Source organism: Solea solea, chromosome 5, assembly GCF_958295425.1.
Source record: "Solea solea chromosome 5, fSolSol10.1, whole genome shotgun sequence".
NCBI classification, from domain to species: domain Eukaryota; kingdom Metazoa; phylum Chordata; class Actinopteri; order Pleuronectiformes; family Soleidae; genus Solea; species Solea solea.
Window position 1 is genome coordinate 13,289,716 of NC_081138.1, and position 27,043 is coordinate 13,316,758.

At 39.2% G+C, this 27,043-nt stretch overlaps 2 protein-coding genes across 3 annotated transcripts in view; one reads left to right on the forward strand and one right to left on the reverse strand.

The window, feature by feature from the left end:
* adamtsl5 (ADAMTS like 5) overlaps positions 1 to 4,035 on the forward strand; it is a 32,348-nt gene extending 28,313 nt beyond the window's left edge. The window contains exons 10-13 of the mRNA XM_058629258.1: positions 492 to 714; positions 1,669 to 1,800; positions 2,177 to 2,248; positions 2,332 to 4,035. Of these exons, the coding sequence (XP_058485241.1) occupies positions 492 to 714; positions 1,669 to 1,800; positions 2,177 to 2,248; positions 2,332 to 2,666 (762 nt within the window). The 3' untranslated portion in view covers positions 2,667 to 4,035. The remainder of the gene's footprint in view (positions 1 to 491; positions 715 to 1,668; positions 1,801 to 2,176; positions 2,249 to 2,331) is intronic.
* A 1,018-nt stretch (positions 4,036 to 5,053) lies between these two features.
* On the reverse strand, positions 5,054 to 26,670 carry serinc4 (serine incorporator 4). 2 transcript variants are annotated; one of them, XM_058629260.1, is made up of 11 exons: positions 26,456 to 26,670; positions 17,897 to 18,064; positions 17,105 to 17,283; positions 15,543 to 15,622; positions 15,178 to 15,271; positions 12,943 to 13,154; positions 11,230 to 11,325; positions 7,833 to 7,959; positions 7,470 to 7,582; positions 6,369 to 6,522; positions 5,054 to 6,055 (listed from the first exon to the last, which is right to left on the reverse strand). In XM_058629260.1, exons 1-11 carry the CDS (start codon positions 26,483 to 26,485, stop codon positions 5,848 to 5,850), a joined length of 1,461 nt encoding a protein of 486 aa, XP_058485243.1. In that variant the 5' UTR covers positions 26,486 to 26,670; the 3' UTR covers positions 5,054 to 5,847. The 2 variants fall into 2 exon arrangements, with proteins under 2 accessions (XP_058485243.1, XP_058485242.1); XM_058629259.1 differs by lacking the exon at positions 26,456 to 26,670 and adding an exon at positions 22,203 to 22,835.
* Between the last annotated feature and the right edge of the window lie 373 nt (positions 26,671 to 27,043).

Genomic DNA, 27,043 nt, shown 5'->3' on the forward strand with positions numbered 1-27,043 from the left:
TGGATCATGTGGTGAACTTGAACCTAGATGCAGGTGAAAACAATTGTTAGATTCAGTCATGGTAAGGTAAACTCTTCCACTCCAGCGGAGAGTTTGCTGAAACTATTCTACTGGAGGTGATCTGTTCGATAACCGGTCCTTATATACATCGAGTCTTGTGGTCTTAGTTAGTGAATAGAAACCACACATGCAGGATTATTGGCAAGGCCTCAGAAATCCAGCAACCACATCCAGATCGACACACAGGAACAGACGTAGGAACCAAGTGAGGACAGTAGCAGAATGCTCCATTTACGACTGCTAGACAACAACCAGGCCAGCTGTATCATACTGATATATTGATACTGGTACCGTATCAACGTTTTTTCATCAATACCCAGCACTTAATCCTGTTTCTTGCAGTTGCAAAAGCCTAAGTAATGCTAAATGTTAGTTGTATGAATAAAAAAAAACAAAAACAGGCCACTCTTGTTCATGCTCTCTTTGTGTAGGTACTGGCAACAGACAAAAACCCAGGCATCGAGTATGAGTACTGGCTGCCACCAGACCAGTACGCCCTCTACCATGGGAGGAAGAGGAGTCCACTGCGTGGGACTCACCACACTGCCAGCTACATACCCTGGAATCACCCTACCTCTGCAACCACCACCACTACCACCACCACCACCACCACCACCGCCCGTCCTCCTCCAGTCACCATCAAACCCTTCTGGTGTAAGACCCACTTCCAGTTTCCTTTAATCACCCTGAAGTACAGCATGAGTCGATGAGTTGTTATGCAACAGTTCAGTTGTCACTTTACCTTTACACGGTTAACTTTTTACACCGACGTGTTCTTTCTGTTGTTGTGAAAACACAAGATTTGTAGCGCTTATTGTGATGTTGCTGTGTTCACAGAGCTCATGGGCTTCAAGATTCCCAGGCTGAAGGGACTCATATCAGATTTCCTTTGTTGACGTGACTTTTTTTCAGGGCACATTTTTTGTGGACACAGAGTGACTCAGTGGTGACTCAGCCCACATTGAGGTGTAGAGATTGTGTAGAGATGAGCCGTGCTGAGGCGAGGCGAGCTGGGACCATGTAGTGGAAACAGGGCTTAAGACACTTGTCAATAGAGCCATTTGTTCACACCTTCTCAGTCCTAAATGACTCCTCCGTCAGACTCAATAAGTGAAAACACCTGTGTGGTGGATGATGGGTTAAAAAAACAAACTAGCTTCTGGTCAAGTTTGATTTAAAGCAGTTGATCTGAACATTGACCTGCCTTGCTTACTGCTGCTGCTGAGGAATGCAGCTGCTCTGTCTCTCATATGACAAGTCTGGTGTACACATGTGGTTGATCTCTCACCTCCGTAAAAACTGACATCCACATGGAAATCTGCATGCAGCCTGAAGGTGGCTGCATATATCCACACTCAGCATTAATTGTTTGTTCTGATCTGTTGGGTGACACAGTAAGCTACAGTGTGTCTGGATTTTCTTATGCTGCCCACAAGTAACTTTAAAATACATTGACTTGTTATAAGACAGATAACAGATGTTAACCACTGGGTCTTTTTTTGATACAACCTATCTTATTGGCTTTTCCAAATAAATAAAAATATTTGAAGTAAAATTTTTGAAAACCAGAATTATTGTTGACATGGCTGTGTGTTTTGTGTCAATTAGTTTTAAAGCCTGTGAAGCCGCCACATCACTCAGGCCACCACACTCGCCGGCAACGCCCCCATCAGCCCATCCTGCCCCGTCTGGAGAGGGAGGAGAACCACAGAAACCTCCTGCCTCAGCCCTCACCTGGAGGTATGTTCACCTGCTCCCCTCCACGTTTCCCAACATGCTAAAACACTTTGACCATTTTCTGAATAAACAAGGCACTTATAAACTACGACACTCAGCTCGTCACCATGTAAAGCTTCCTGAACTAGTTCAGTAGCCTGATATTCAGATTGATTTTTCATTTCATTTTAAATTTGTGATTCATCACCATAAATGCCATAAATGTCCTCAGTTGACGAAGTAGTTTAATTTAAAGTTTGTCATGTCAGTTAAAGAAACTTGTGTATTTGAAAACTGTTGAGTTACAACATTTCTGTAGCTGTGCTGATAATAACAAATACTGTTCTTATCATGTATGAACAGTATTTGTGAGTGTATTTCACCTCTGATTGTTCTTCAGGACATTGTGGAAAATGTCACCGTGTTAAAGGTCGGCGGGAACGCCAGAAACAGTATTGTAAGAAGGACTTTGGTGAGTCTAAATCTCGTAGATGTACTGTTTCTATGAAAGCTTGTGACAGAATGCTCATCTCAACGTTAAAATCTCTGTGTCAGTGTTTCGGGCCAAAGTCCTTGGGAAGCTGTACCGGGGCGAGGAGACGCGTTACGATGTCCAGATCATCCACACGTACCGGAACCGCTTCCGTCTGGAGCACCGGGAGTTCTTGTGGGTCCCTAATGTGTGTGACTGTCCTAAACTGGAGGAAGGGAGACAGTATATACTGATGGTGCGTCGTCATATTAACTATGAGCAGACGCTTAACCGCATCCTGCTGGAGGAGGAGAGCTATGTGGTTCCGTACAGACCCAAAGAGGACGAACTGCTGCGACCGCTTGAAAGACTGTGCAGCAACAGTGGGCCTAAGCAGCCAGCAGAACTGAGGGCCTGAGAACGTCAGAGCAAGAAGCTTATACTGAAACTTTATTCACTTGCAGTGTTTTTTCTCAATTTTCTGGACCTTTAATACAACAGACTCTGTGGAGCAAGATGTTCGCTGCGAGAGCAAAGATGAAAGAGAACGGCGAAGGAAAAAGAAGAGGGAGGGAGTGATGAAACACTGCGGATGCTAACTGCTGCAACATTACAAAGAAGAGGATGTCAGCGGATTAATCGACAGTCTGATCCATACTCACCACACCGAGAAATCAAAATGACTCCATGTTTATTTAAAAGCCTCACCACATTTTTTTTTTTACCGTATAGAGCACTTTAGGTGGACGGTTGTGTCCACCTTTAAACACATACCAAAGAGAAGAATGTTGACTGAAATGGACTTTTTGTAATTGCTGATTTTCCACAGCTGTCATTTAATTGTTTATATGTTTTTGTTTTTTTTACTCTTGTAATCCTTAAAGGAAAACCTCCCCGTAAACAAAGCAGCTACTTTCAGTAAATGCCATCAAAACACATTTTTCAGCCCAGTCGATCTTGTATAAACGCGACTATTTGTGTAATCTAAAATATCAACATTAAATGTTGGGATTCATTGTCAGGTTGTTTGTCAAGAGCTGAAAACACAAATACAATTCAAATGCAGTGTTTCTTTGTTGAGAATAGTATTTAATTTAACTTTAAAATTGGGAATTATCAGCTGTAGATATTTGGAGTTGCCAAACACAAAAGCTATGATCCCCAAAAAAAACTGTACAATAACCATGTGACAGGTTTTGAAGGTGGACTCTCCTTTTAGCTTTCACTTAAGATATTTAATAACATGGTTTCACAGTGTATTTATGTATAAGAATAAGCTGAAATCATAACACTTAACTTCACCTGTTTAATGTATTTCATTGTGTTTGGTATTATTTTTTTATAGTGTGTTTAATCAGGTCTGCTTTGCAATGCGTTACATGAAATAAACAGTATTTTTATTTTGTGGCACTGATTAACAAAATGCTCATCTGTTATAGGTAACTCGTGTGCCTCTTGTTGTGCATTAGAACGATCGTATTTTCTCTCAAATCTCATCTAAATGTGACCAAAAAAAAGTTGTTTTCGCATTTGTCCATGTAATGTATGGATGAAAGTGACCAATTATTATCAAAATTATTATCAAAATTCAACAAAAAACATTGCAGTTTACTGAATAGTCTCTCTCTGAGAAACTGAAGCGCGACAAAACAGTTTATATTCCTGATGAGCCTCGCTTCCCGGAACAGAAGTGCTTTTGTTGTAACAAACACAAGAACCTCTGGCGGTATTATTGGTATTTTTGCATTTTCCTCACTGAATATAAAAGATGAACACTGTTTTAATGACCTTTGGATCGTTTCTGATTCTTCTTCTATTAATGATTTTGAGCAGGCTGTACACAGAGAGGTACAATGCTGCCCCCCACAGGAAAAGAAAGTTTATGTCTGCAGTTCAAGGTCTGATTCCAGCACTTTGGCTCACTGACAATCATTATATTACAGATAATTACAGATACTCACCAAACTCATTGATCTGGATGTAGATTCACAATAAAATTACAATTTAGAGGCAACACTCTTTCAATTAAAAGTCAACATCTTTTTTTAAATTTATAAAAAGTTGCTTCACGTTGCTTTAAGTTATTTTGACTTCTAACATGCAAGACAGTCAAAGAAACCAAACAAAAACAACAGCATTTGTAAGAAACCAGTGTATTTACAAAAAGGCTTTAGATCTACAACAAAGGAAACACTGCTCTAACTACAGATGATAAACCTGCCTACTTCTCTTAATTTTGTGACTGAACCAGCTGCTCATTAACCGAGGAAGTCATCACAGCTCAGTTTGCCCTCAGTTTCTCAAACCACTTAAGTCAACATTATCTTTTTTAGGGACGGTTTGAGGGTATATTTTAAATCCACAGCACAGTTCACCTCAGCATCTCAAAGACACAACTACATCAACTGAAGGCAGGAGACAGAAACCTTCTACTTCGTCTGGAATTCAAAACATTTTTGAGCACGCCTGGTTTCAAATTGAGTAACAAAAAGTATGTAAACAATCACATTTCACTCACATTATTGAATTTGGATTTAAATGATGTGCCATGAAGCAACACTGTACTCATATGCCGAGCAATATATATTCAGAGAATCTTTTTCTTTTTTGCCAGAATGAATCAACATTTAGACAAAACTCTGATGCTGACGAATGCCGCACCTTTCTGTTTAGCTGCCATTCAGTGCCTCTTTCAGACCCTCCATCTCTGAGCATTCAAATATCTGGTTTGTGAAGTGATTTGTTAATCCTCGACTGCACTTCATTTCACTTCAGGTTGGGGTTTTTTTTAGCACATAAGAAAATCTCTCTTTAACTCTGAACTATAATTAGGAACCAGTCCTGAAGCTGCCTTGTTGACAAGTTTATATTTGAAAGAAAAATATGCAAATAAATTAGTTCTGTGTGACATTTCCAGTCTGTTTTCATTGAATCACACAAACCTTTACTAAAAAAAACATCAAGCTGTGGTTTTATGGGGGAAAAAATAAAATAATTCCTCTTCAGATGTATTTCCCAAAATGTTTCACATTTGTAAGCTTTGCAGTTGATCAGTTTGGTTCAAACACTGACAAAAACTGTGTTCATCGCCCTCCGTGTAAGATCATTGGGTTTTCTTTGTCAGGGGAAAAAATATAACGGACAGCAATATTACAACAAATATCTATAATGCAGCCCTTTGTTGTAACTTCAAATGTCTAAATATGTTCAAAATTTAAATGAATACTAAAATGAAACTGTACATTTTGATAAATGAATCAGTCTTTACTCTGACTTACTGTAATTCGCACATTATAGAGTGAGACTTCACTCCTTCACATCCCTTTGGCAATACTGTTAAGTTGTTCCCAAACCACAAACATGTCCTCATTAGTGATTTGAGTTCACGTTGTTGAGCCTGTGATATCAGGGCTTTGCCCAGTTCTTCACATAGCAACAGGGCACTAAGCTTTTGGAAATCGGTCCTTCTCACAGCACAGTGAGTCTTTGACCCCCTCCATTTCTTAAGAGCTGCCCCCTGCAGGGCGTGATGAGGAGGATGTGAGTCTTATGACCTCTTGTGTCCACTCCCCGCATGCCTGGAACTTTCACAGAGGATGTCAGACACTGACAGTGACGTGGCGTGACGATGCTGAGCGGCGTTTGATGCGTGAGCGGCGAGGTCTGGAATCAGACTGACAGCTGCACAGAGGGCCCAGCAGCAGCCAAAGGTAGAGGATGACACAGGCCCAGCAGGACGACATCTTCACCCAGAAGGTAGACCAGCTGCCATGGGTGAAAGTGGTCTCCAACACGGCAGACTCATAGCTGGATGAGCAGAACACAGATCAATCAGTTATATGTTGAATGAACAGGCGTGGATACAGAAAATGGCCCAGATTAGTGTTGATGAAGGTATGTGTTCATGAGCCCTGTTTGGTAAAATTAGAACTCATTCTAGTTCTGTACCAAAATGTTTTTTAGGTACACCATAAGTTAATTTCCCCCTTTTCCTTGTGTGGAGCATAACCATGTATGTTTTCTGTGTCCTCCGCAATAATTATAAATGACAAACTATGTATGAGAATAATTGTGTTGTTTACAGTGGTGAGAGCACAATTAAGACGTGTCATTCACTAACCTGAACCAGTTAGTGAGGGTCATCATCACATACAGCGAGGCCAAGAAGAAAACAAAATGGAAGAAGAAGTAGCTGTAAGCCACTCGCTGGGTCTCATTGTGAATGACCTTCTGACAACCTTTGCTGTCGTCATCAATCACAAAGTCCTCTTCAACTGGAAAACACAAAAAAAATGTTTTTGCTTTTGCAGCACGTCCTGCAATGAGAAACTACATCTGGGAGTCCTCAAGTCTGTCAGGACATTCCATTAAAAACACTGAGACATCACATTTAGACTTGTCAAAGCGGGCACTGTTTGATGTATTTACAAAGTTAACAAAGTCAGCCAGAACTCTTCATTAAAGTAAAAAATGAAATAGTTTTTAAAAAGGTTTTTTATTGGCAGTTCACGCTTCTTGATGGCTATCTGAATAGCTCCTACTGTCACAGTTGAGTCACCCTGTTCCCACTTTTCCATTCTTTCCACCTCTGCTTCACTTAACCTGCCAGCCACGCCCACCTCATCAGGCAACGCAGCTCACCTGTGAACACACCTGCTCCTCATTCCCTGCAATCAGCGCAGCACAGCTCCACGTTCACGCCAGATTGGTTTTTGCCATGCAAGACTTTTCAGCACTATTCTGCCTTCCTTCCCGGCCCTGCCTGTCTCTGATTCACCTGCTTCGTCTCCATCCCGGTAAACCATCTCAGTCTTCTGTTCCTGACCATGAGTCCTGTGTGCTTTTGGTTCTGCAGTTGGGTCAATACACCACTGTACATCTACCTGTACTACACAGAATAAATCCTTTATTCCTCTTTTGTGTGAAAGTATGTGTCACTGGCTGGAGACACAAATCATAATGTTATGGACTCAATGGCTGGAAGCAGTAACTTTTACACTGTGAAAGGTTGCTTTTATGCAGTAATATGATAGTCTGTGATAAAGCACTTGATTTCTGTGGCCACATATAAAACTGGAAGTAGACAGAGTCGGAACTGGAAACTTGGTCCCCTGAATTTGTGCCATATAAAACATTTTTTCCTACGTATACTAAACTATTGGTTTGAAAACAGAATGCAAGGAGGACAAAAGAACTATAACAAAATAAAAACTGAGCAAACCTTCCTCTTCCTTGGGACAGCAGAAGCAGCAGGTTGCTTTCTGGAACTCATAACGGTAAACCTTAATCATCCAAAATGGACCAAAGACCTCTGCCAGGTAGGAAGCTTCATTACTGTAGGAAAATTGGATTTTTAATACATCTGAAACATCAACCTGCAGGAAAACATTTACAGTTTGAGTTCTCAAGTTATTCAATTTTAGTTGAAGTTTGGATCTTTTCAAGTGTTGCATACTAGTATAGTAAAAGTATACTTTTACTATACTAGTATGCAACACTATATATATATATATATATATATATATATAGATATATATATATATATATATCTATATATATCATAGTTCTCAATGAGTCGACTCACCATGCAAACAGGACACAGCAGTACATGATTGCAGCTCCAATGATAGCAACAGCGTTGCCTTCATTCTGGATGCCATCTTGTCCCACACTGGGGTAACAGACGGTCATGTTCATGCCCTGGTACACCACTAACACAGAAGAACACAGCAAGACAGGTTCCATTATACTGAGAAGCTGTCATCTGTGGTTTCTTTAGAGGCACTTTGTGCAGCTCTTATCTATGTTAAAGAAAATCTGCAGTTAAAACAAACCTACAGATGAGAACAATTTCATATAGTGGTTGTATAAGATATTTACACATTATCAACACTGTCTTTGCTAAGCATGGTTGTGTTGGACTTTAGTTTGGGAGAGTGACTGGTGTATAAACTGTATTTTCCTGTCAGAAAAGGCTGTCTAATGGGGTAAACATATTCTTAAGGTATCTCTATTTTATAAGTTGAGTCTATTAAGGGCCACATGTTTGGTGCAGTGGCTTTTCTCCAGTTTCCTCCCACAGTCTAAAGACATGCAGATTTGGGGATTAGGTCAATTGGACCAAATTGATCGTATGTGTGAGTGTGAGAGTGAATGGTTTGTCTCTATGTGGCCCTGCGATGGACTGGCCAACTGTCCAGAGTGTGACGCCCTATGTGAGCATGAGATTGGCACAGCACCCCCTGTAACCCTCGTGGAGGATAAAGCGGTAGAGGATGGATGGATGGATGGATAGATGGATGGATGGATGGATGGATGGAGTCTATTGTTAACAGGCGAAAATATGTCTTTGTCCTTCAGTCCCTGCTGGCAGCCATGTTATCAGTAAGGGTGAGTAGGTCAAAGTCTGGTTCACGAAAATAGCAGCACGTCGAGTGCTTGAAAAAGTCAGTGTTGATAATCTGTCAATACCTCATAGAACTCATGAGGTATCATCCAAAAAGCCTGACCTATCCATTTTAAAAGCTATATGATATCATAGACTGGATGGACATGTTTTAGCAGGAAAAGCACAGGTATTTCTAGTAACATTAACAATGGCTCTGTTTAGTTCTTGTAACTGTGAACCAGCTAAATGAAACCCTGCCTCCCATCATTTATTTCATTATTTACACTGTGATTTTTCAGCTGTGGCCTGTGAACATGGCTGCTGTACAGAGGGGATTGTTCTTTGGTTGTCAGACTGCTTCCTTGTTTTTGTGGCTTACTCTTATCCCTTATGTTTTTCCCCATGTGACTGTGTGTGAGGTGCTGGCCACGGAGCACACACACACACCTGTACCTCATCGGACAAACTCACTCAGCTGACTGGCAGAAATATTGCACCGTTAACAGTGAAACCTACACTGTGTGTGTTTGTTACTGTGTTCTACAAATTGAGACGAGTCAAAACAATTGCAATTTAAAAATTCAGACAAAATTAATTACTGGTTTTCTAATTTTAATAGGACTGGTGCCAGCACCAGTGTGAAAATGCGCTGCACATGCCTCAAGTTGTTGTCTTTGTGTCATATTTTTCTTTTTCCCTTTGTTTCATGTCTTCTTTTCAAATTCCTTTCTTTCTTTCTTTCTTTCTTTCTTTCTTTCTTTCTTTCTTTCTTATAAAATGAGCCTCAGCTGATCATTTCCCTTCTGTAAATGTCTCTTATAGATTCACCTCCTGGACGCTTTGTGGGGTGAACACGTACTGTACAGCACTAACAAATATGCACTGTATGCTCACACATGCACATGCTCGCATACCTGTGCAATGGGTTGCTTGACGGGCTTCAAACGTGGCAGGTGAATTATTACAGAAGACTTTGACGTCATTTGAATAATAAATACCTGTCTTATTGCACTAGTCTACCTATACATGCAAGAAAAGTCTGTCCAACGGTTTGCTTGACACACACACACACACTTTCAATCTGTCATTATTATTATTATTACGTTATGATTTCAATATCTGTATTCATGCTCTCTCTCTCCATGTGTGTGTCACAGTGAGGTCATAGAATAAGCCTTCTGGGGACAGGTTAGTTGAACAAAGACCCACACACACAAGTTTGTGCAGCTCATTGTGAATAACAAAGCCTCTTCTTACAACTTGGTCAAAACCAGCTCACACTTAATCCTGACTTTAACCTCAGAAATAACTTTTTGCCTCATTACGAAACGGAAAGAAGGTTTGGGGGTTTTTTTTGTCTGATTGTCAGCATAACTCAAAAGTTCAAGGACAGATTTGGATGAAATTTTCTTTTGTAGGTTATGGATGAATGATTGGATGAAGATGAGGATGCAGATTTAGAAGTGTGTGTATGTATTTGCATGAGGACCTTTTCTGGTACAAACACTGACCTTGTCCAGACCAGTAGTCAGACTCTTCATGTCTTAGAGGTAAGATGCAAGTCTAGGTTTTGGTTTGGCTGTCCAAACCTGCGTGTGTGTGTGTGTGTTATACAGTTGAAAAGATGTTTTTATAGCAGACTCGGAGTGCATATTTTCTCAACAAGTTGCTACAATGTCCTTTGCTGCCCCAGGACTCCAACATACATTTAGTGTTCACGCACACACGTGCACACACATACACACACACACAGTATACACCTGTGGAGACCTTGAGTAGACTATTAAGTGTAGTTATATATAATATGCAGATGTGAGTGTTTAAGCATGTTGATAATACAGACAGCTGGGATTATGGCTCAGACAGGCAACATTACAATTATGGAGAGTAGCTCTCCCTAAAGTGCCAACTGATTCATTTCAATAGACTCGTCATAAGTAAGTTAGGTTTTACATCTCTGAGAGAAAGTGTGTGGCATTGTGTTGGAAGTAAAATTCTGTACACACTATGTTGGTCAGGAAAGTAGACAAGCTGTGATGGGCACTGTAGAAATGAATTAGTTGTTGTATTTTCCTTAAATTTTTATCGTTACCTTCCTTATTTGCGTGAAGCAAAGGGATGGAGCAACTTTTACAGGCAGATCTGAACAATGTCCTACACTTTATCTGTTCACAGGAAGAGCTGTGTACATTTGTAATGAAGGTGCCGGCCTGTGTTCCTGTGTTATTATGTTGTCAATGGATCCATGAGGAATGTGAAACAAATATCCGTCAGTCGGCCCTCACCACAGGCCACCAGCTCAGCGGGCAGCATGTCAGAGCACATCTCATCCGTGTGTGTGTGTGTGAGCGTGTGTGTGTACATCTATAATTGCATGTGTTCCATTGAGATGTAAACCTTAGATAAGACCGGAGCCTCTGAAAGGCCACTGCACTGTGTCAGTCATATGGAGGCTCTGTGTCTTACCTGGAGACAACAGGTGAGTCATTTTGAGACAAACAACATTGTGTGTGTGTGTGTGTGTGTGTGTGTGTGTGTGTGTGTGTGGGTGGCTGTTGTACTGCTTTGAATCTACGAAGTGGACATACAGTACCTTTCTCTGGCGGACGGCTGGACAAGGCAGAGAAAGTCAGGTACATGACATAACAGCTGATGATGGAGGCTTGAAGGAGACCCGACCGTGGTTGCTCTATAATAACAAAGACAAAAAGACTAAGAACACAGACTCTAACAACCCCACCCTATTGATTGCTTTGTAGGAACTTAAAATAAAGTCTCTCTGAAGCTTCTGAAAATGAGCAGCCAATTATTTCTGCTTCCCTTGTGTATTTCACCTCCATGCACCCCAGTTTCTTTTGTCAGTTAGTATGGTCCTGTGTTGTACCCCTGTGTTTCCTGTAATGCAGTCATGATGAAGACACGATGCAGTGTAAAAATTTAAGGATTAAGTGTTCCCAATTTAAACAAACCAATTCCTCCAAAAAAAACAAAAAACAGTAATAGCAGCAACAAAAACTAAAACCAAAGACAAATAAACAAATCCAAACAAATGCCTACCACATAGCACAGGCTAATAAGACACATCTTAGTCGTGCAGAACTGTTATTATAACACTATAGTGTTATATCAGGCAGACAAGGGGAGGAGAAACATTTGCTCAACAAGACTTTTATCCAGGATAATAATACAGGGAGGTTATTGAAATGTGGAATGGAAGGTTGCCACGTCAGTGAAACCACCTGGGCATTTTAATGTTTTTCTGAGTTGCCTGTTGTCTGCCATTCTTTCCATACTTTGCAGTCTTATGTGCTACCTGCCTGGTAAGACGTCTGCTTCACATAAAAATATTAAAAATAAAATGAAAAGCATAACAATTTACCCGCAAAATCTGAGAAACGCCATGTCGACATCACTATTATTTGTGGGAAATTGACTATAATCAGAAGAAAGGGTTGAATGTTGGTTGTCTGAGCCCTGGTGTTTTCATTTTACAGTTGATAACAGATGTCAAACTGTCAGCCCGTAGGCCACATGCGGCCCCCTAATCGATTACATGCGACCCATCACTTAATATAATGTTAGAATGAAAACATGGGACATGACTCTTCCTCTTCCAATACTGAATATGTTTCACAATAAAGTAATAATACTTAATTGTTATAGATTGTAAATTGTAAAAGTAATATAATTAAATAAGACATTAGGTTGTAATTATGACATTATTAAATGTATTACATTCAACATTAAATTACATACAAACTCATTTGGTGTTTTAATTAGTTTACTTATTTTGAGATTTATGTCTCAGTTTTTGATATTTGTAGTTATCTTGCATCATGTGTTTTTTGTGAACTATACATCATTTTGCCCTCTTTTGAGACTTGACCAGTCTTTGCACCAGTCCCTGGTGTAAAGTAACTAGTATCTCCAGCCATGTACAAATAGTTAAACTGTACAATTATCCTTCTAATAAGGTTAAAAACAACAACAACAACAGAAAATGAGATAACAAAAATTTAAATATTCATATACCATGTTATGGTAGCTCAGCTTAAATTTGAGTAAATGTACTCAGTGGCTTCTCACCTCTGCTACCAGCTGTAACATAAAACCCAGACATGTGCAGACAAAACAGTCTTACTTTGTTTAGTTTTTTATAGGGAGAAACAGATGATTGGCTCACATATAATTATTATCTGCTGCAGCAGTTTCAACTGGAGGATGTTTGAATAGCTGGAGATAGACAAAGTGTTACTGCAATGCTGGAATTCAACAACAGACGTGACAGCGTGTGTTATCAACTCACTCTGCTTCACGCACGGCGTGACAGCAATGAAGGACATGAGGCCGCAGAGTCCCAGGTTAATCCACAGCAGAGCCTTGTTGAAATGGCAGGTGATGGGGTGCGTGTAGTACTTGTACATGAAGGTGAAGGCCATGGTGGCAATGGTGTAGAAGAAGAGGGTGGCGCACATCACAGCCAGGTACCAGCGTTTGTTTTCTGCCGCTCCAGTTAACCTGAGAACAACGTCCAGAAGACATTTGTAATTATTATCGATCGTAGCATATTTGACTCTAGATCGAGGTAAAGTCAGTAGCTCGGTCGGAGGATAAAAGAAAACACTGTGGTCTCTGATTTATGGGAGATAATATTTCAGCAGCATGGGGAATGTAAAAGCTACCTTTTGCTTTAAAGGGATCTTCATCTGTTTTAAAAGGAGATGAAGGAAAAGCCCAAAATGCTGTAGATGAATTAAAAGGATTTGTTCTGATTCCGTGCATTTGCCTTGAATTAATAAATCCTCTTAGCTGTTGTAACTAAAAACTCTGCCATGCCACAGCAGAGTTCAGAGGGGTGTGTGTGCGTGCGTGTGCGTGTATGAGAGAGAGAGAGCCACAGCCAACTCAGTAAATAACATCTTATCTGGGACGAGCAAGCTGTCAAGAGGACGAGTCTGGCTAAAAGAATTAGGACATGGTAGCTTAAACTGAGGTAGAACAAGAGAACATAAATAACCCTAGAAAGGAATATTAAGCTTTAACAACAAAAGACAGGACAAACCATGGAAACAAACAGGAACACTCAGTGAAGTCATGGATGAAACAGTTGTTTCATTCATGTCTCACTTAGTTCTTGAGCTCTCCGTCTTTCAACCTCAATTTTTTTTTCACAGCTGCTGCTCTGATATAGATGTTCTTTTTTCACAAATGTGTTTCTTACTGAAATGTCAATAATGAAATAAATAAAAGAAAACACATGATATCAGTTATTTAAAGTACAACAAAATAAACAAAAACTTAGTGAGTTGGTGAAGCGATCACACTGTGATGAAGCTTTGATGTTTTTAATTGATCAAATGTTACACACTTTTCACAGTGTTTACTTGCTTGCTTCAAACTTAGTGCGAGGACAGAGATTCAGGTGAATGAAGGAGGAAAAATCTTCCCCAGTACAAGCCAGTGACCCATCAAAGTGATTTTGAAAGAACAAGTTTAAAGATCACAGCAGGGCCTCTGTCTGTCAGTCTGTGTGTGTACAGATGCTGGTGAAGTGCACGGGTTCTTATGATTTACAGAGCACTGTCGGACAGAAGGTAAATCAATCATCCCCGGTAAGCAGTGAGGAAATGTGAACCAGGCTGCAGTCTGTATACAATATGTGTATAGTAAGTGTGTGTGTGTGTGTGTGTGTGTACAGGTATTACTACTGTTGTGGGGACCCAAAGCTGTTTTCACAGTCACATTATGGGGACTTGTCTTCCTTATGGGGACAAAAAGCAAGTCCCCATAACGTAAATTACTACATTTTAAGGTGAAGACACATTTTAGGTTGAGTTTAGGGTCAGGGTTAGGATTAGGCCAGTAGTGATTATGGTTAAGGTTAGAGGAAGTCTCGAGGAAATTAATGTAAGTCAATGCAATGTCCTCTGAAGTCATGTAAACCAGTGTTTATAGCCCAGATTTTAATTTAAGAGGTTAGGTAAAGGTTAAGGTTGGGCATTAACTGGTTAGAGATAACACTTTGTTTAGGCTGTCCAAATTAATGGAAGTCAATGCAGTGTCCTTCGAAGACAAGCTGCAAAAACCTCTGTGTGTGTGTGTGTGTGTGTTGTACTTTTGTAGAAATGTTTACTTGGCCTTATGAATGAACTGAATACAATTTGGTCATTAAGGTCAATGTCATGCAGACATTATAAGAACTGATGTTGGAAATGTTATAATATCTCTGGCAAAAATGTACACTTGGATTCAGGGATGTCCTGATTAGGCTTTGGTGGTCTAAGGTCAAATGTTACAAAAATACAATGTATTAATTGATGTGTCATCTAATTTTCAAGGTCCAGTACAAAACATACAACACATTAATGAAACATACACTAAACATAAAGGTTGCATTTTCCGCATCGACCCATGTCAATAAGTTCAAAGTATACATTGAAGTCAACAGAGGCAAACCACGACTGGTACAAAACTCTATTTTCTATCATACCACAAGATATATTTGATCATATTTTCTTTTCCTATGTTGACACTCACTCACCAGTTCTTGTTCCAGGTGTGTGCAAAAGCTGTGATGAGGATGAGTTGGATAAGGATGAAGGCAAATCCTCCCACCACACCAACATAATGCCAAGCTGTGGGAAGACAACAGTGGAAAAGAGGAGCTGTCAGAAAGTGGTGTGAATTATAAATCTGCTCTGATATCAGGAATGTATCACCATCACATTTATTGTTAGATTTACAGTCAAATCATGTACATAAGCCCAACTGCTGCCGTAGTCTCTGCTGCCCTCTAGCTGGAGCAGAGAAAGGTGCACAAAACAACATCACCATGTTATCCTTTTAATTCCCAGTAAGTCAAACTGAGAGTAAACTCTCAGAGTAAGTCTCTGCTCCACCTCTCACCATGCAGAAAGGACTCTGTTGGAATGAAGAAGGCAGCGGTGCACATTCCAAGCAGAGTGATGAACTTTAAGAACCAGAAGCTGTAGAGAGCACACAGAGAGACAACACACACACAGCGTTAGTTAGTTTCAAAGGGAAAAACTGAATCAAGGTTTACATGCTGTCATGTTTTTCATACACTTAAAGAACGTTTTGGAAATGTGCCTCAAAGTGTCTTAGTCTATAGTCAGTCTATATTGAGCATAATTGTGTTTAGTCGTGAATATTTTAGTACTTTATTTCCTTTATATTATATTGTTGTGGATTTAAAATGAAAAACAACATTCTTAATCTACAAAATAAAACGAATCAAATGTTATCTCAACCTCCCTCCAAACAGTTACCATATCCCTGTGACGTCCATATGTCCACTCTGTGGAGCAGAAAGGCACTGGGTCACAGACCCTGGAAGCTTTCGCCTTTGCCACTGATTATACTCCTGTGATTAGATTTATAAACAGGGATGACCAACAATCCAGTCGGTCAAATCCTAATCCTAATGCATCACTGAGTGTGCTACAGTGGAAAGTGTGACAACCAACCGCTTTAAATAGACTCGGAGGCCGGGTGAGGTGAGCAAAGAGAGAGGAATGTTCTTCTTCTTTACCTTTGATAAAATATATTGAAAAGATATGAAAATATAATAATGTTTTTTTTTAATAATAGACAGTTTTTGATAATATTTTCCTTCTAAAAAAAAAATCTCATAAATACCATGAGTCTTTTCTTTCATTTTGTAGGGGTTTTATTTATTTTTTAGATTTTGTTAATGTATGAAAGGATTAGTGAGTTTATTGTCATTTGGTCTTTTGATTAAGTATTGTCTGTGGTAGATTTAGAAATTTAAAGTTTATATTCTCTTCTAAAGTACTTTAAAGCACATGGCATACTCTGTCCTGTATGCCTTCCAGATAAAATGTCTTAATAGATAATATTATGATGTCAGGTTTGAATTTATATCTTTTGATTAAGTTGTTATGTTTGGTCGTGATGGTTATGCTGTGTTCAGGTGCAAATGTTACACTCTCTGATTTAAAGGGAAGAAATGGAAAAAGGCACCAAAGCAGGAAGTGAAGGGGGAAGGAAGCTGATAAATCAGTCACACCTGAGAGCTGAGGAGATGAGGGAAACAAACAAAGGAAGCTTGAAGGAGGAATGAGTGCTGTGAGAAGTGAGCACAGAATAATAAGGAAATATTCTGGAGAGTGACCTGAAAGACAGTTCTGTGTGGAAACAAGACTGGAGAAATAAGCTGATCCCGGAGCAGGAAAACCTGCTCCATATATTTTGAGACCTTCTTGGATTCCTAGACTGGGCTCTTGGTTGGATGACACACTAGTAGCAGATAAGTCAATTTTTCAGTAACTCTCTTGGCGTCTCCTGACTTCCAACCTCAAGCTAAACATCCATACTCACCCTTTTAATGATTACCAACATAAAAAAACAAACTATGAAATCAGTTACAGTCATGTTGTCTCGATCAGAATGAGTCTGTTTGATGTGGCAAAGTCTGCAGCACTGACCCGTTGTGTACGAGTGCTCTAAAGTCCTGACTGGACTTCACATCTATGAGGAAGATCGCCATCATCAGGTAGAAACAGGACGTGCCAAAGCAGACTCTGTAAACAGCGGAGTAGCCCACAAGCATCTCACAGTGGCCTCCCCCATGTGCCTGGTCACACACCATGTTGAAGAAAGGCACCTGGAAAACACACACACATAAGTTGTCAACCAGTGCATGACTTTGTGAGTCTTTATGTCTAAAGATGCTGAGGTGGTCTGAGTAGATAATCATATTGAAACCTTTGGTAAATGTCCAATGATCCTTATGAATCATGGCAATAGAAACTGAATTTACAGTCATGGACAAAGGTGAGATTTAACCACCAGCTGACACTTTGAGTGTTTGTGCTGTAAAGGAAGGATTCACTGTTTTTTAAGAATATCCAAAATCCATCCCATCCAACCACTGAAACCTGTGTTTTAATAATTATTAATAATAATAATATTTCTTAACTGAACTTTGAGATTAAATAAATTAAATTAAATGAGAGATTAAACATGAATAGCTCGAGTTACTTGCTCAATCATCCCTTCTGTATATAGTGGTATTGAAAATGTAATTGCCTTAGGTTTGTGTTAGCTGTTCCTCTCTTTTCTACTGTTAACTTGCAGCCAATCACAAACCATGATGATGTTATCTGATCTCTTGGTAGCTACTTAGTATAAGCGACCAGTTTTGAACGTTTTTGAATTTACATTTAATTCACAAACTAAAATGAACAAGATAAGATAAAACGAGATTCTGAGCTCACATTTTCCCTGACGAGCTCAGAGACGGTGCGGGACAGCATGAGGCAGGAGACGGCGCAGCTCATGATGTGAAAGAGGGTGTACATGACCCGCGTGCTGGTGGAGGATTTGACTGGAGGACAGAAGGCACAGCAGAGGGAGCAAGGAGCTGGTCCACAGCAGCAGCATATCTGAGGAGGAGATAATGGAGGCAGCTCAGCATCCAAACAATCTTAACTTTTATTACTAGCATGACAAATAAACAGTGCTGTAATGTAACAAAGTACAAATACTTTTTTACTGTACTTTACTGTACACAATTCACATGTGTCTCTGTTATTTATATTTCTAGCAACTTTTATTTTTACTTCTCTACATTTCCTAAATAAATTGTGAACTTTTACTCCATTACATTTCCTCTAACTGTCTTTGTTACTCGTCTTGATGATAGTCTTGATGAGTTGCTTTACACTGCAGTGTTGTCATTCACCCATTCACACTCTGCTACATGAGGGTTAAGTGTCTTGCTCAAGGACACGTAAACTAGCAGAGCCACGATGAAATCTACTAAAGTAACATTATAAAAAGTGACTTCAACTTCTACGAAAGTTATTTTCTGGTAAGATACGTTTACTCAACTATCCCTTTTAGGTACTTTATACAAGACTGCATATAAATATACCATACAATACTGCAAAGAGCACAAAAAAAAGTTTAAAAAGCCAGGGTGAAGCAAAAATTAAAAAAAAGGGACATCTGGATAATAAAGTCTTTATTCTTGCTCTTCCATTAAGAAGGAACTTGGGGCATTTTACAACATTTGTAGATTACAAAATATTGAGAGTGCCTTTATTCACCTTCAAGGGCACAGTGCAGGGGGTGTTTATTGCTTTTGGATTTGAGACGTATGCAAAGTATTTAACTGGAAACATTTGTTTATTATAATTAATAATAATTTTATTGTAATTATAACATGCATATATCCAAAAGCTGTCTTTTATTTAATTTTTCTTTGTAATTTTATTACTTTAGTGTATTTTTATTTTATTTTATTTTATTTTATTTTATTTTATTTTATTTTATTTTATTTTATTTTATTTTATTTTATTTTATTAACTGAGCTGTTGTGAATTTGTGTTTACCCCCTGGGGAAGGAATAAAGTCATTCAATCTTCAATCTTTACTCAATTGACTGCAAAAAATAAATGTAATAGAATAAAATTACAGAGAAATACTAATCTGCTCATCAACAAATGACTCGGATTAATTTATATATTTTTGCAAGTATACAAGTATAAAAACTATCTGTACATGTAGTATGTGTTTCCTGACTAATTTCAAGTCAAACAGAAAGAGGTTTGGGGTCAAAGCATTAGATGCCCTGTGTTGAATGTAATGGATGTCAGTGGCAGATTAATCTCATGGGGTCCAGGATCATCTAGCTGGTTCTGATTCTGGAAACAAAATTGGGCCATGGTGACGACTGGATAATTTAATGAGTCATCTCTGACCCTGAACCAAATCTAACGAGGCAAAACCTGCGTGCACATCTGTCAGATACATCGGGACAATCAACAAATTACAATCTTGTGTGCATTTTCAGAGTCACATGAAGGTGCAACAGTTTGTGATGATTTTCAATATCTGTGAACTCCTCACTTTAAACAAAAAACTGTATGTTTGATGAATGTATTTTCAGAACGCTGTTGCAGTGGATTCTGAAATGCAGGTTATAATCTGATGGATAATACGGAGGAGTTTATTGTATCTAGAGCTGAATAGAAATAGAGTTTTGTTCATGTACAGTAGTGGGAAAATGATTTGATCCTGTACCAGATGAAAAATGATTAAATGGACAGTTCACGCACATTGTGTCTCCATCTGTGGAAAATGTATGGATCTCTCACTGTTTTCTTAGAAGTTAATTAATTAATTAAATAATTAAATAAATAATGAATCACTTTCTGGATCATGGGTCTTTCTGATCGCAAGCTAAATGGCAGTTGCATTATTTCCCCAGGAAACCACTGCTCTAGAGCTGATTCGATGTTTAAAAGTCAGTTGGTGTTTTTGTTAGTAAATTTTCACTTTTTATTTGTTACTTCTGTAGTTTTAATGTTATGTATCTCTATGATGATAATACAATCACACATGAAAACATTTTAATTTGTGAATTAGGATACGTTTTGTTTGTTTCACTTTGTCATTTTTCTGTCTTACAGGTCCCCTTTACACCTGGCATTAAAATGAGTTTTCTGTGATCAGATTGCAACAGGATATATCGCCTGACGTGACCATTTGTAAGTACAGGTGTAAATACACCCAAGACATTTTTGATTTGTTCCTTTCATGTTCCCTGTTGTTACCTACATCGATGACATCTGCTTTTGTTGCTCTTTGCCTGTCTGTGTGTTTGTTTACATGATTACTTAAAAACTACTGAACTGATTTCATAAGATCTTGTGGGAGGGTGGGGACTGACCCAAGGATGAAGCCATTGTATTTTGGAGCGGGATCGTTGAAAGGGGTGGAAACAGTATTTTTTCACTTTCTTTTGTAAGATTTTAAGATCCACTGATCTCATGGATTGGGATCAGTGGATTTCCTTGTGCATAACCACTGTAAAAGACTGTAAGACTCTACAGTCCTTTATAGTGGTATAATATAATCTCACTTTATCTGTCTGATGTTTGTAATGTGGGCTATTCTCCTACTGTGTGAAGGAATAATCGATGGGCAGGGCATCCTCAAATTTAATCTCCAAAAGACTGAGCCCTAATCAAAACATTGTACCACTTTGAAAAAATGCTCTCTTGTTAAAGCAGGAAGGGTACAATATTTGTTATGTACAGAGACCAGGACACACGCCAGCTGTTTGTTTAGAGATGATTGTAGAACTCCCTGCATGTTCCCACGTATTCAGGCAGCTAATCTGAGAGCTAATCCTGCATGAATCACATTTGTAATGCCCTAATGATCCAGATTTAACTTTCATCATAAACAGCAGCAGCTCCGTGCTTTCATATTTAGTTTTCATAAAATGTTCAGTACATGTGCAGTACATATGAGCAATAAAACTGTCAGAGTGGTTGTTTTTAGTGAGCGTTTAAGATCATTTTCTGTTCTTAAAAATAAAACTATTTTTATGCGTTCTACCAGAAAGAGTGGAACCAGGAGTCACCTGGTGAGGTGAGCTGTTTACAAGGGAGGAAGAAAAGCGCCACATGACTTCAGCTGATCAGACAGGTGCTCTTTAGCTAGGTAAGCAAAAATAAACAAAGGAATAAATGCCAAATTTCCTGCTAACAGACAGCCATGGATAAAGAAATGGGGCACTCCATCTTGTGAAGTTATTTATGAATATTAGTGATGATATGTCTCGATCTTAACCCAAGTGGTGGACCGACCAAAAAGGCCAGGTTTGGTCTGTTGGAGCAACATTGACTAACACCTGCAGTTGCTGGTTCTTCCATGCAATTACTTTTACTTTTAACAACACAAATAAAGCCACAGTGTGTTCAGTATCTTTATGATGCACTGGCATCATAAAGACTGGGGACTATTTAGTGTTACTGATCCAAATTCGATTTTTGTTAGGATCTAGATTATTACACATATTGATAACAATAAATCACGACTTGGCAGTAAACCATTCTCACAAGTTGGAGTCTACTTTACAAAATCCAAATTGAACTTATGGCCACATACATCAAAGTGGTTCACACTTTCTGACCCCTCAATCGATTGATTAAGTGTGGCCCTAAACAGCACTGAACGCATTTCTGCATGAAACGGACACCTTCACCTGGCTTCAGTACACTATGATGGACAGTCATATATTTTTCATCCAATCATCTGTCAAGGTTCTTTGACATGCAAGTGTCCAATGAAACTTTTTCAGGCTTTTGCATTTACAAATATCTGAGAATGGTAAATGGCAGATCTACATGTATTAAGTGCTGGTAACTTTGGTTTGCAAAGAGAAACTGAGATTGAGTGTGAAGAGATTACTTTTCAGTTACTTTTCTGAGAACTTTTTGATTTGTGGTTAAAACAAATTGAGGTAGTTTAACTTTGGATGCTTAGGGTGCGTTTTTGTAATAATACTTAAGCACTTAACTATGTTTTCTTCATGATGAAAGGTTCAACACGATTAAGTCTAACTGAAGTATTGCAGTAAATGCTCTCTTCTCTCAACCAGTGTTATTATTATTAATAAATTCATCTCCAGAGTGAAAATATAATCATTTAAAATAAGGACTAAGATGACATTGAAAAAAGCTTTAACTCCAGCTGCAGTCCCTGCCTCTCTCCCCCTGCCACTCTCACCTGATAGGCCACCATGTTGAGGAAGTAGTTGTAGATGCCACTGCGGTTCATCCCCTGAGTGGCCGACATTGTGCCTAAATTGCCTCTAAATTGCTTTTCCTCAACTGCCACAGCTCCACATTTGGCCATGGACTTCCAGCACAGAGTTTTCTCAGATGGCCTGCAAAGATGGCATCCTCATGTCCTCAAAGAGGCCAGAACACAACATCTATCATCTAACAGGCCTGTTAGAAAACAAAAATAAAAAAGTAAAGCCCCAATGCTCAATCCAGCAGGTTGTCCCCGCTCTCTCCTTATGCTGGATTAGCAGCAAATCTGGTCCGAATGGGCTCCGTACAGACGACAACCTCAGCATGAGCTCTAGCTCAGCTACCCTCTGTCCAGCCTCACAGGGAATAAGTTCTTTTTTTGCCCATATCCTGTGTGCTTTGGCTCCGTGGCCGTGGTGGGTGCTGCCAGAAAAGAGGGAGAGGTGGTGGAGAATGCCCGGTAACCTCCCCCATCCTCCCCCTGTCCAACCCAGTCAGATTAGGCAGAGAGTCTGTGAGGGGAGGAGGAGGTGAAGAGGAGGAGGAGGGCGACAGGGACCATGTAAGTCCCATCTGTCTCTTCTTTCCCTTCCCCCATTGCTGCTCAAACCCCACAGTACTATGCAATTCCTCCGTTTAATCCAGCCGTAAAAAATTAAAAAAGTACCCATTATGTCAAATTTTTGGGATTATGTTGCATCTCACCTAATGGCCTCCTACTGCATTAGTGAAGCCCTCCAGGTCTCCCCTCAGAGACGGAGTCTGTGTGTCACTCACAGAAAGAGGCCATGTCCATAATCCTGACAAGTTATCATGTCTGTATTACAACCGAGACAAACTGAAAGTGGGGCGGCTGACTTGGATTGACATCTACAGAGGCAGGGTGCATTAGCATTAGAGGTGTGGGTTTAACAATGTCATTCATTTATTTTATTTTTTACCTGTTGCAGCCATGTAACTATTTAGGTTTGTGTGTCCCATTTTTATTGCTGGCTGGTGGTGATGCTTGCAGCTGGCATTTGTAATGATCTATTATTGCCTCATTTAACCTCCACACTTATTGCTTGTGCACAGTTGTAATGTACAGTAGCACAAATAGATTCATCACATACCGTATATAATACATTAGATGGATATTAATTATTTCCTGCTTTTCCTCTGACAGTCCTGGGAGGATCTTAAACCAATCATTTCATAATAATTGTTACTTAATGACACTGGGCTAGAGGTGAGGTTTTTACATCAGTTATGTAATTGATCCCAAAAACAGACTTGAGTACAGGCTTGTAAGACTTTTACAAAAACAATAAGTCAGTTACTCTCATCTTGTACATTATATTCCATAAATCTGTCTGCGATAGCTCTATTTTCCTGGAAAGCCAGGCTGAACGTTGTTCAGAATAAAGAAAGAGCTGGATATACTATGTTATATACTATGCAATATGTTGAAGGAAATGAGCTGTCGGTTTAAGGGTGCAAAGTAATGAGGATGTTTCTGTTTTGCCCAGCGGCAGAGATATAAAGTGATTGACTATTTATATTAGTTGTTTAAAAGGCACTGATTGCAGGGTGAGAGAGAGTCTGATAAGATTTGGGTTGTTGTGCAGGGTGGAGTGTCTCGATAATCCCGCCATTGTTTAGCCCTCCTTTCAGTCAGGATGACCTTCATCTGCTGGGATTGGGTTAGCTGCAGCCTGCAGTTTAGACTCACTGAGCCAGAGGCATAACAAGCAAACTGTTGTCAATTGTTTCTGTACCACATCTCAGGTGATAATACACATTGTCCCACAAAGAAATAAAACACAGAGAATTCGTGGTTAGGGACTAGTTGGGAGCTCTGCATTGCATGGTCCAAGGTGTCAAAGGATTCAAAGGCTTTATGGTTATATGCAAAAAATAACATGTTATCTCTGCGATGAAAGTGAAATTTCCCTGTGCCACTACCTGATCAAGAATAAGAAACGAAAACAAGAAAGAAAATCTGAAAGACAAATTGAATTAGGAATATATAATAGTAAAGAGTAAAGAATAAAAAAAATACTATACATAAACCTCATGTACACACACACACACACCTTGCCTTAACTGTTGGATTACATTACATTCCAAAAACAACTACATTCTTACTGTTGACATGGAAAACTATAAACTTTGCACACTGTTTGATGTGAACATTTAATATCACAATACTGGTAAAATAATCCCTCAAACAGAAACCCATACTTGCTCTAAGAATTGGCAACACATCTGTTCAAGCTATATATCGATCGGATTTTCACAGAAATGGCAAAAACTATGTCACCCAAAAGTCTACTGAGAAAACAATGTTTGTTACTAAGTGTTACTGAGGGGGAAATCAGTGGGTCTGTTAAGATGGAACTGAATTCCTGATTGTATTGATGAGAATAGTTTGTGTAAATGTATTATGTTGTAAATGACAACAGATAATCATGTTGCAGTAGAATAGTTCTGATGAATGGATAGATAAGGACTGGGCTTCCTTTAAAAGAATATTGGGAAAAAGCAGACTGCCAAAGTATTTACTGTAATTCCTCAGAAGAACCATAGTCTGTCCAGGCTCACTTTCTAGGAGCTGAGGTTTAATAAGAGTTAAACGTCAAAGGTTAGTTTGGCTCAGACTCAGCTAAGAGGCTTTTGACTCACACACCAGTGAACTGTGACGCTCTCATTTCTGGACCTTTGAGCAAAGCAACAGTTGTAGGATTGTGGGAATGATGATGGCAGCAACACAGAACACGACCAAGAACACACGGAACACCAGGAACACAGACTAAAAACACACTGTCTCCTATGAATTTGTACTCACAAATCCAGATGTCACAACCAAACTTTCACATGCTACTTTCTGTTCAAGCTCTGTCACATAATCATTTAATCAGCATGGGTATCTGTTCCCAATAAATGTTTATTCTTATAAAGCAAGAAATAAAAATGCTAATTTAAATCAGGATTGTCATGAGCATTGGACCTTTTTAAATCATCAAACATAACCTCTGGGTTAAGGGAGGATACTGTCAGTCAGTCCACGGTAAAAACGTGATGTCCTGGACATCATGAGGTTGAAATAGTTATTAAACAGCTGTTTGTATTTATAGCAAGTAAGATTTTCATTATCAAATCACTAGGTCTGTGAAGAAACTTATGTCCACCCTGAGCATCAAAGAACATGGCTGTTATGAAGAAGAGGTTTAGATCAAACAGCAGCTAAGCTTGTATTGTCAAGTTTGTACAATGAATATCTTTGTATAATTAGAATTAGATATTAGAGGCTCATGTGTATTTGGTAACATGTTTATAATTAAGAGAACAGTTTGTTCAGTCTCACTTTTAATCACATTAATCATTCCCTCCGACATGATTAATGTGTGTGTGTTAACTACAAGCTACTGTGATATACACGTGTTGCTCTGAGCGGCTCAGGCCGCCATGGCCCGGCATTCCTGGGGGCCCCTTTCACTCTCAGATAATTGCTGCTGTTGTGTGAGAGAGGAGGAAGTGCCAAAGAGAACAAACAAAAGAAAACTAGTGGATGCAAATCGCCATTTGAGTGAAAGCACTCAATCTATGGTTTCAATAGGCTTGCGCAATAATAGTTGGTCAGAATCCAGTACTTGTTTACCACTTGCATTGTTTTTAAACTTGCTTCAGATGTAGGTAAATGGAGCTGGGAGCTGTGCATGTAATTGGGAAAAAATGCCTAGAGAAAAACAAGACCTTTATGTTCAGGTCAATCTGTAACATCTTTGTTTAAATTGACATGTTTTGACTAATTCCAACACCAAAACCAGGTATTTGCTGGTATTGCATGGTTTTGCAAAATAATACTACCACACTCATGTACATGCTCTGATTTGCTATGTACTTATCACCTGTAATGTACCTTTTTTGTCTCCTAAGTAATGACTTGCTCACTCACAGTAGGTGTCTCTAAACTGGACCCATAATAAGATCCAGCAGAAGCTTTTATGACCATGTTCTCTGAAACAAACTGATCTGACCTGAGTGACTGTCTTCTTATATAAATGAGAACATTGTTTTCTCGTGTGTGTGTGTGTGCATGTGTGTGTAGGTGCTATACAAATGGAAACAACAGTATTTCTGTGTGATCTTTCTAGTTCACCTTTACATACTTTTTTTTTATCATCTCAGCATTTTGTACTTTCACTAAAAACAAAACAAACTAAAATAAATCTGCTGTCTCACCTGAGCCCAAAATTGTTGTCCTGACATCATGTCCCTGAGGCCTGAGGTGAAGGGAGCTTCACACAGTCAGGTGGACATCTGTCATAAAGCAAAATGAAGGGGTTGTTGGTGTGATAACAGCGTTGTCTCCTCAGTCCTGGCACCATTGCTCTGGCCACTCACATTTCCGTCAAGGCAAAAGCAGCACCAGAGAGCACTGATGTAGTTGTGAGTCCTGCTCAGGGTTCAAGACACAAACTGGTTTCTCTTTCCTTGTAATCTGATTAAAAGGATTGAAAAAGCTCAACAGCACGAATGGGCTGAAAAAGTCTACAGACACAGAAAATCTGTTACAGTGGAGGAAAAGCTGTTTGTATTACAGAAGGCCAAGACTAAACCTCTTATAATAGACAGGAATAGAACAAGGAAGAGCAGCAAGTGATTCAGTAATCCAGTCTGTAAAAAGTCAACACAATGTATAGTTGCTGTCTTTTTTATTACAAAAAAAATACATCACACATGGTAATGTTGTTTAAGCCTGCTGTTTCATATTTGTTCAGTCAATACATTTAAAAAAAGTGTAATTTTATCCTCAGTGCTGTATAGGTT

Excerpts from the sequence above, each read along its gene's own strand:
- serinc4 (XM_058629259.1), bottom strand. The coding sequence starts at position 22,331 with ATGGCCAAATGTGGAGCTGTGGCAGTTGAGGAAAAGCAATTTAGAGGC. Across the intron at positions 18,065-22,202 it reads TCAACATGGTGGCCTATCAG|ATATGCTGCTGCTGTGGACC; the intron begins GTGAGAGTGGCA and ends TCTCCTCCTCAG. Across the intron at positions 11,326-12,942 it reads CACGCCGTGCGTGAAGCAGA|AGCAACCACGGTCGGGTCTC; the intron begins GTGAGTTGATAA and ends TTGTTATTATAG.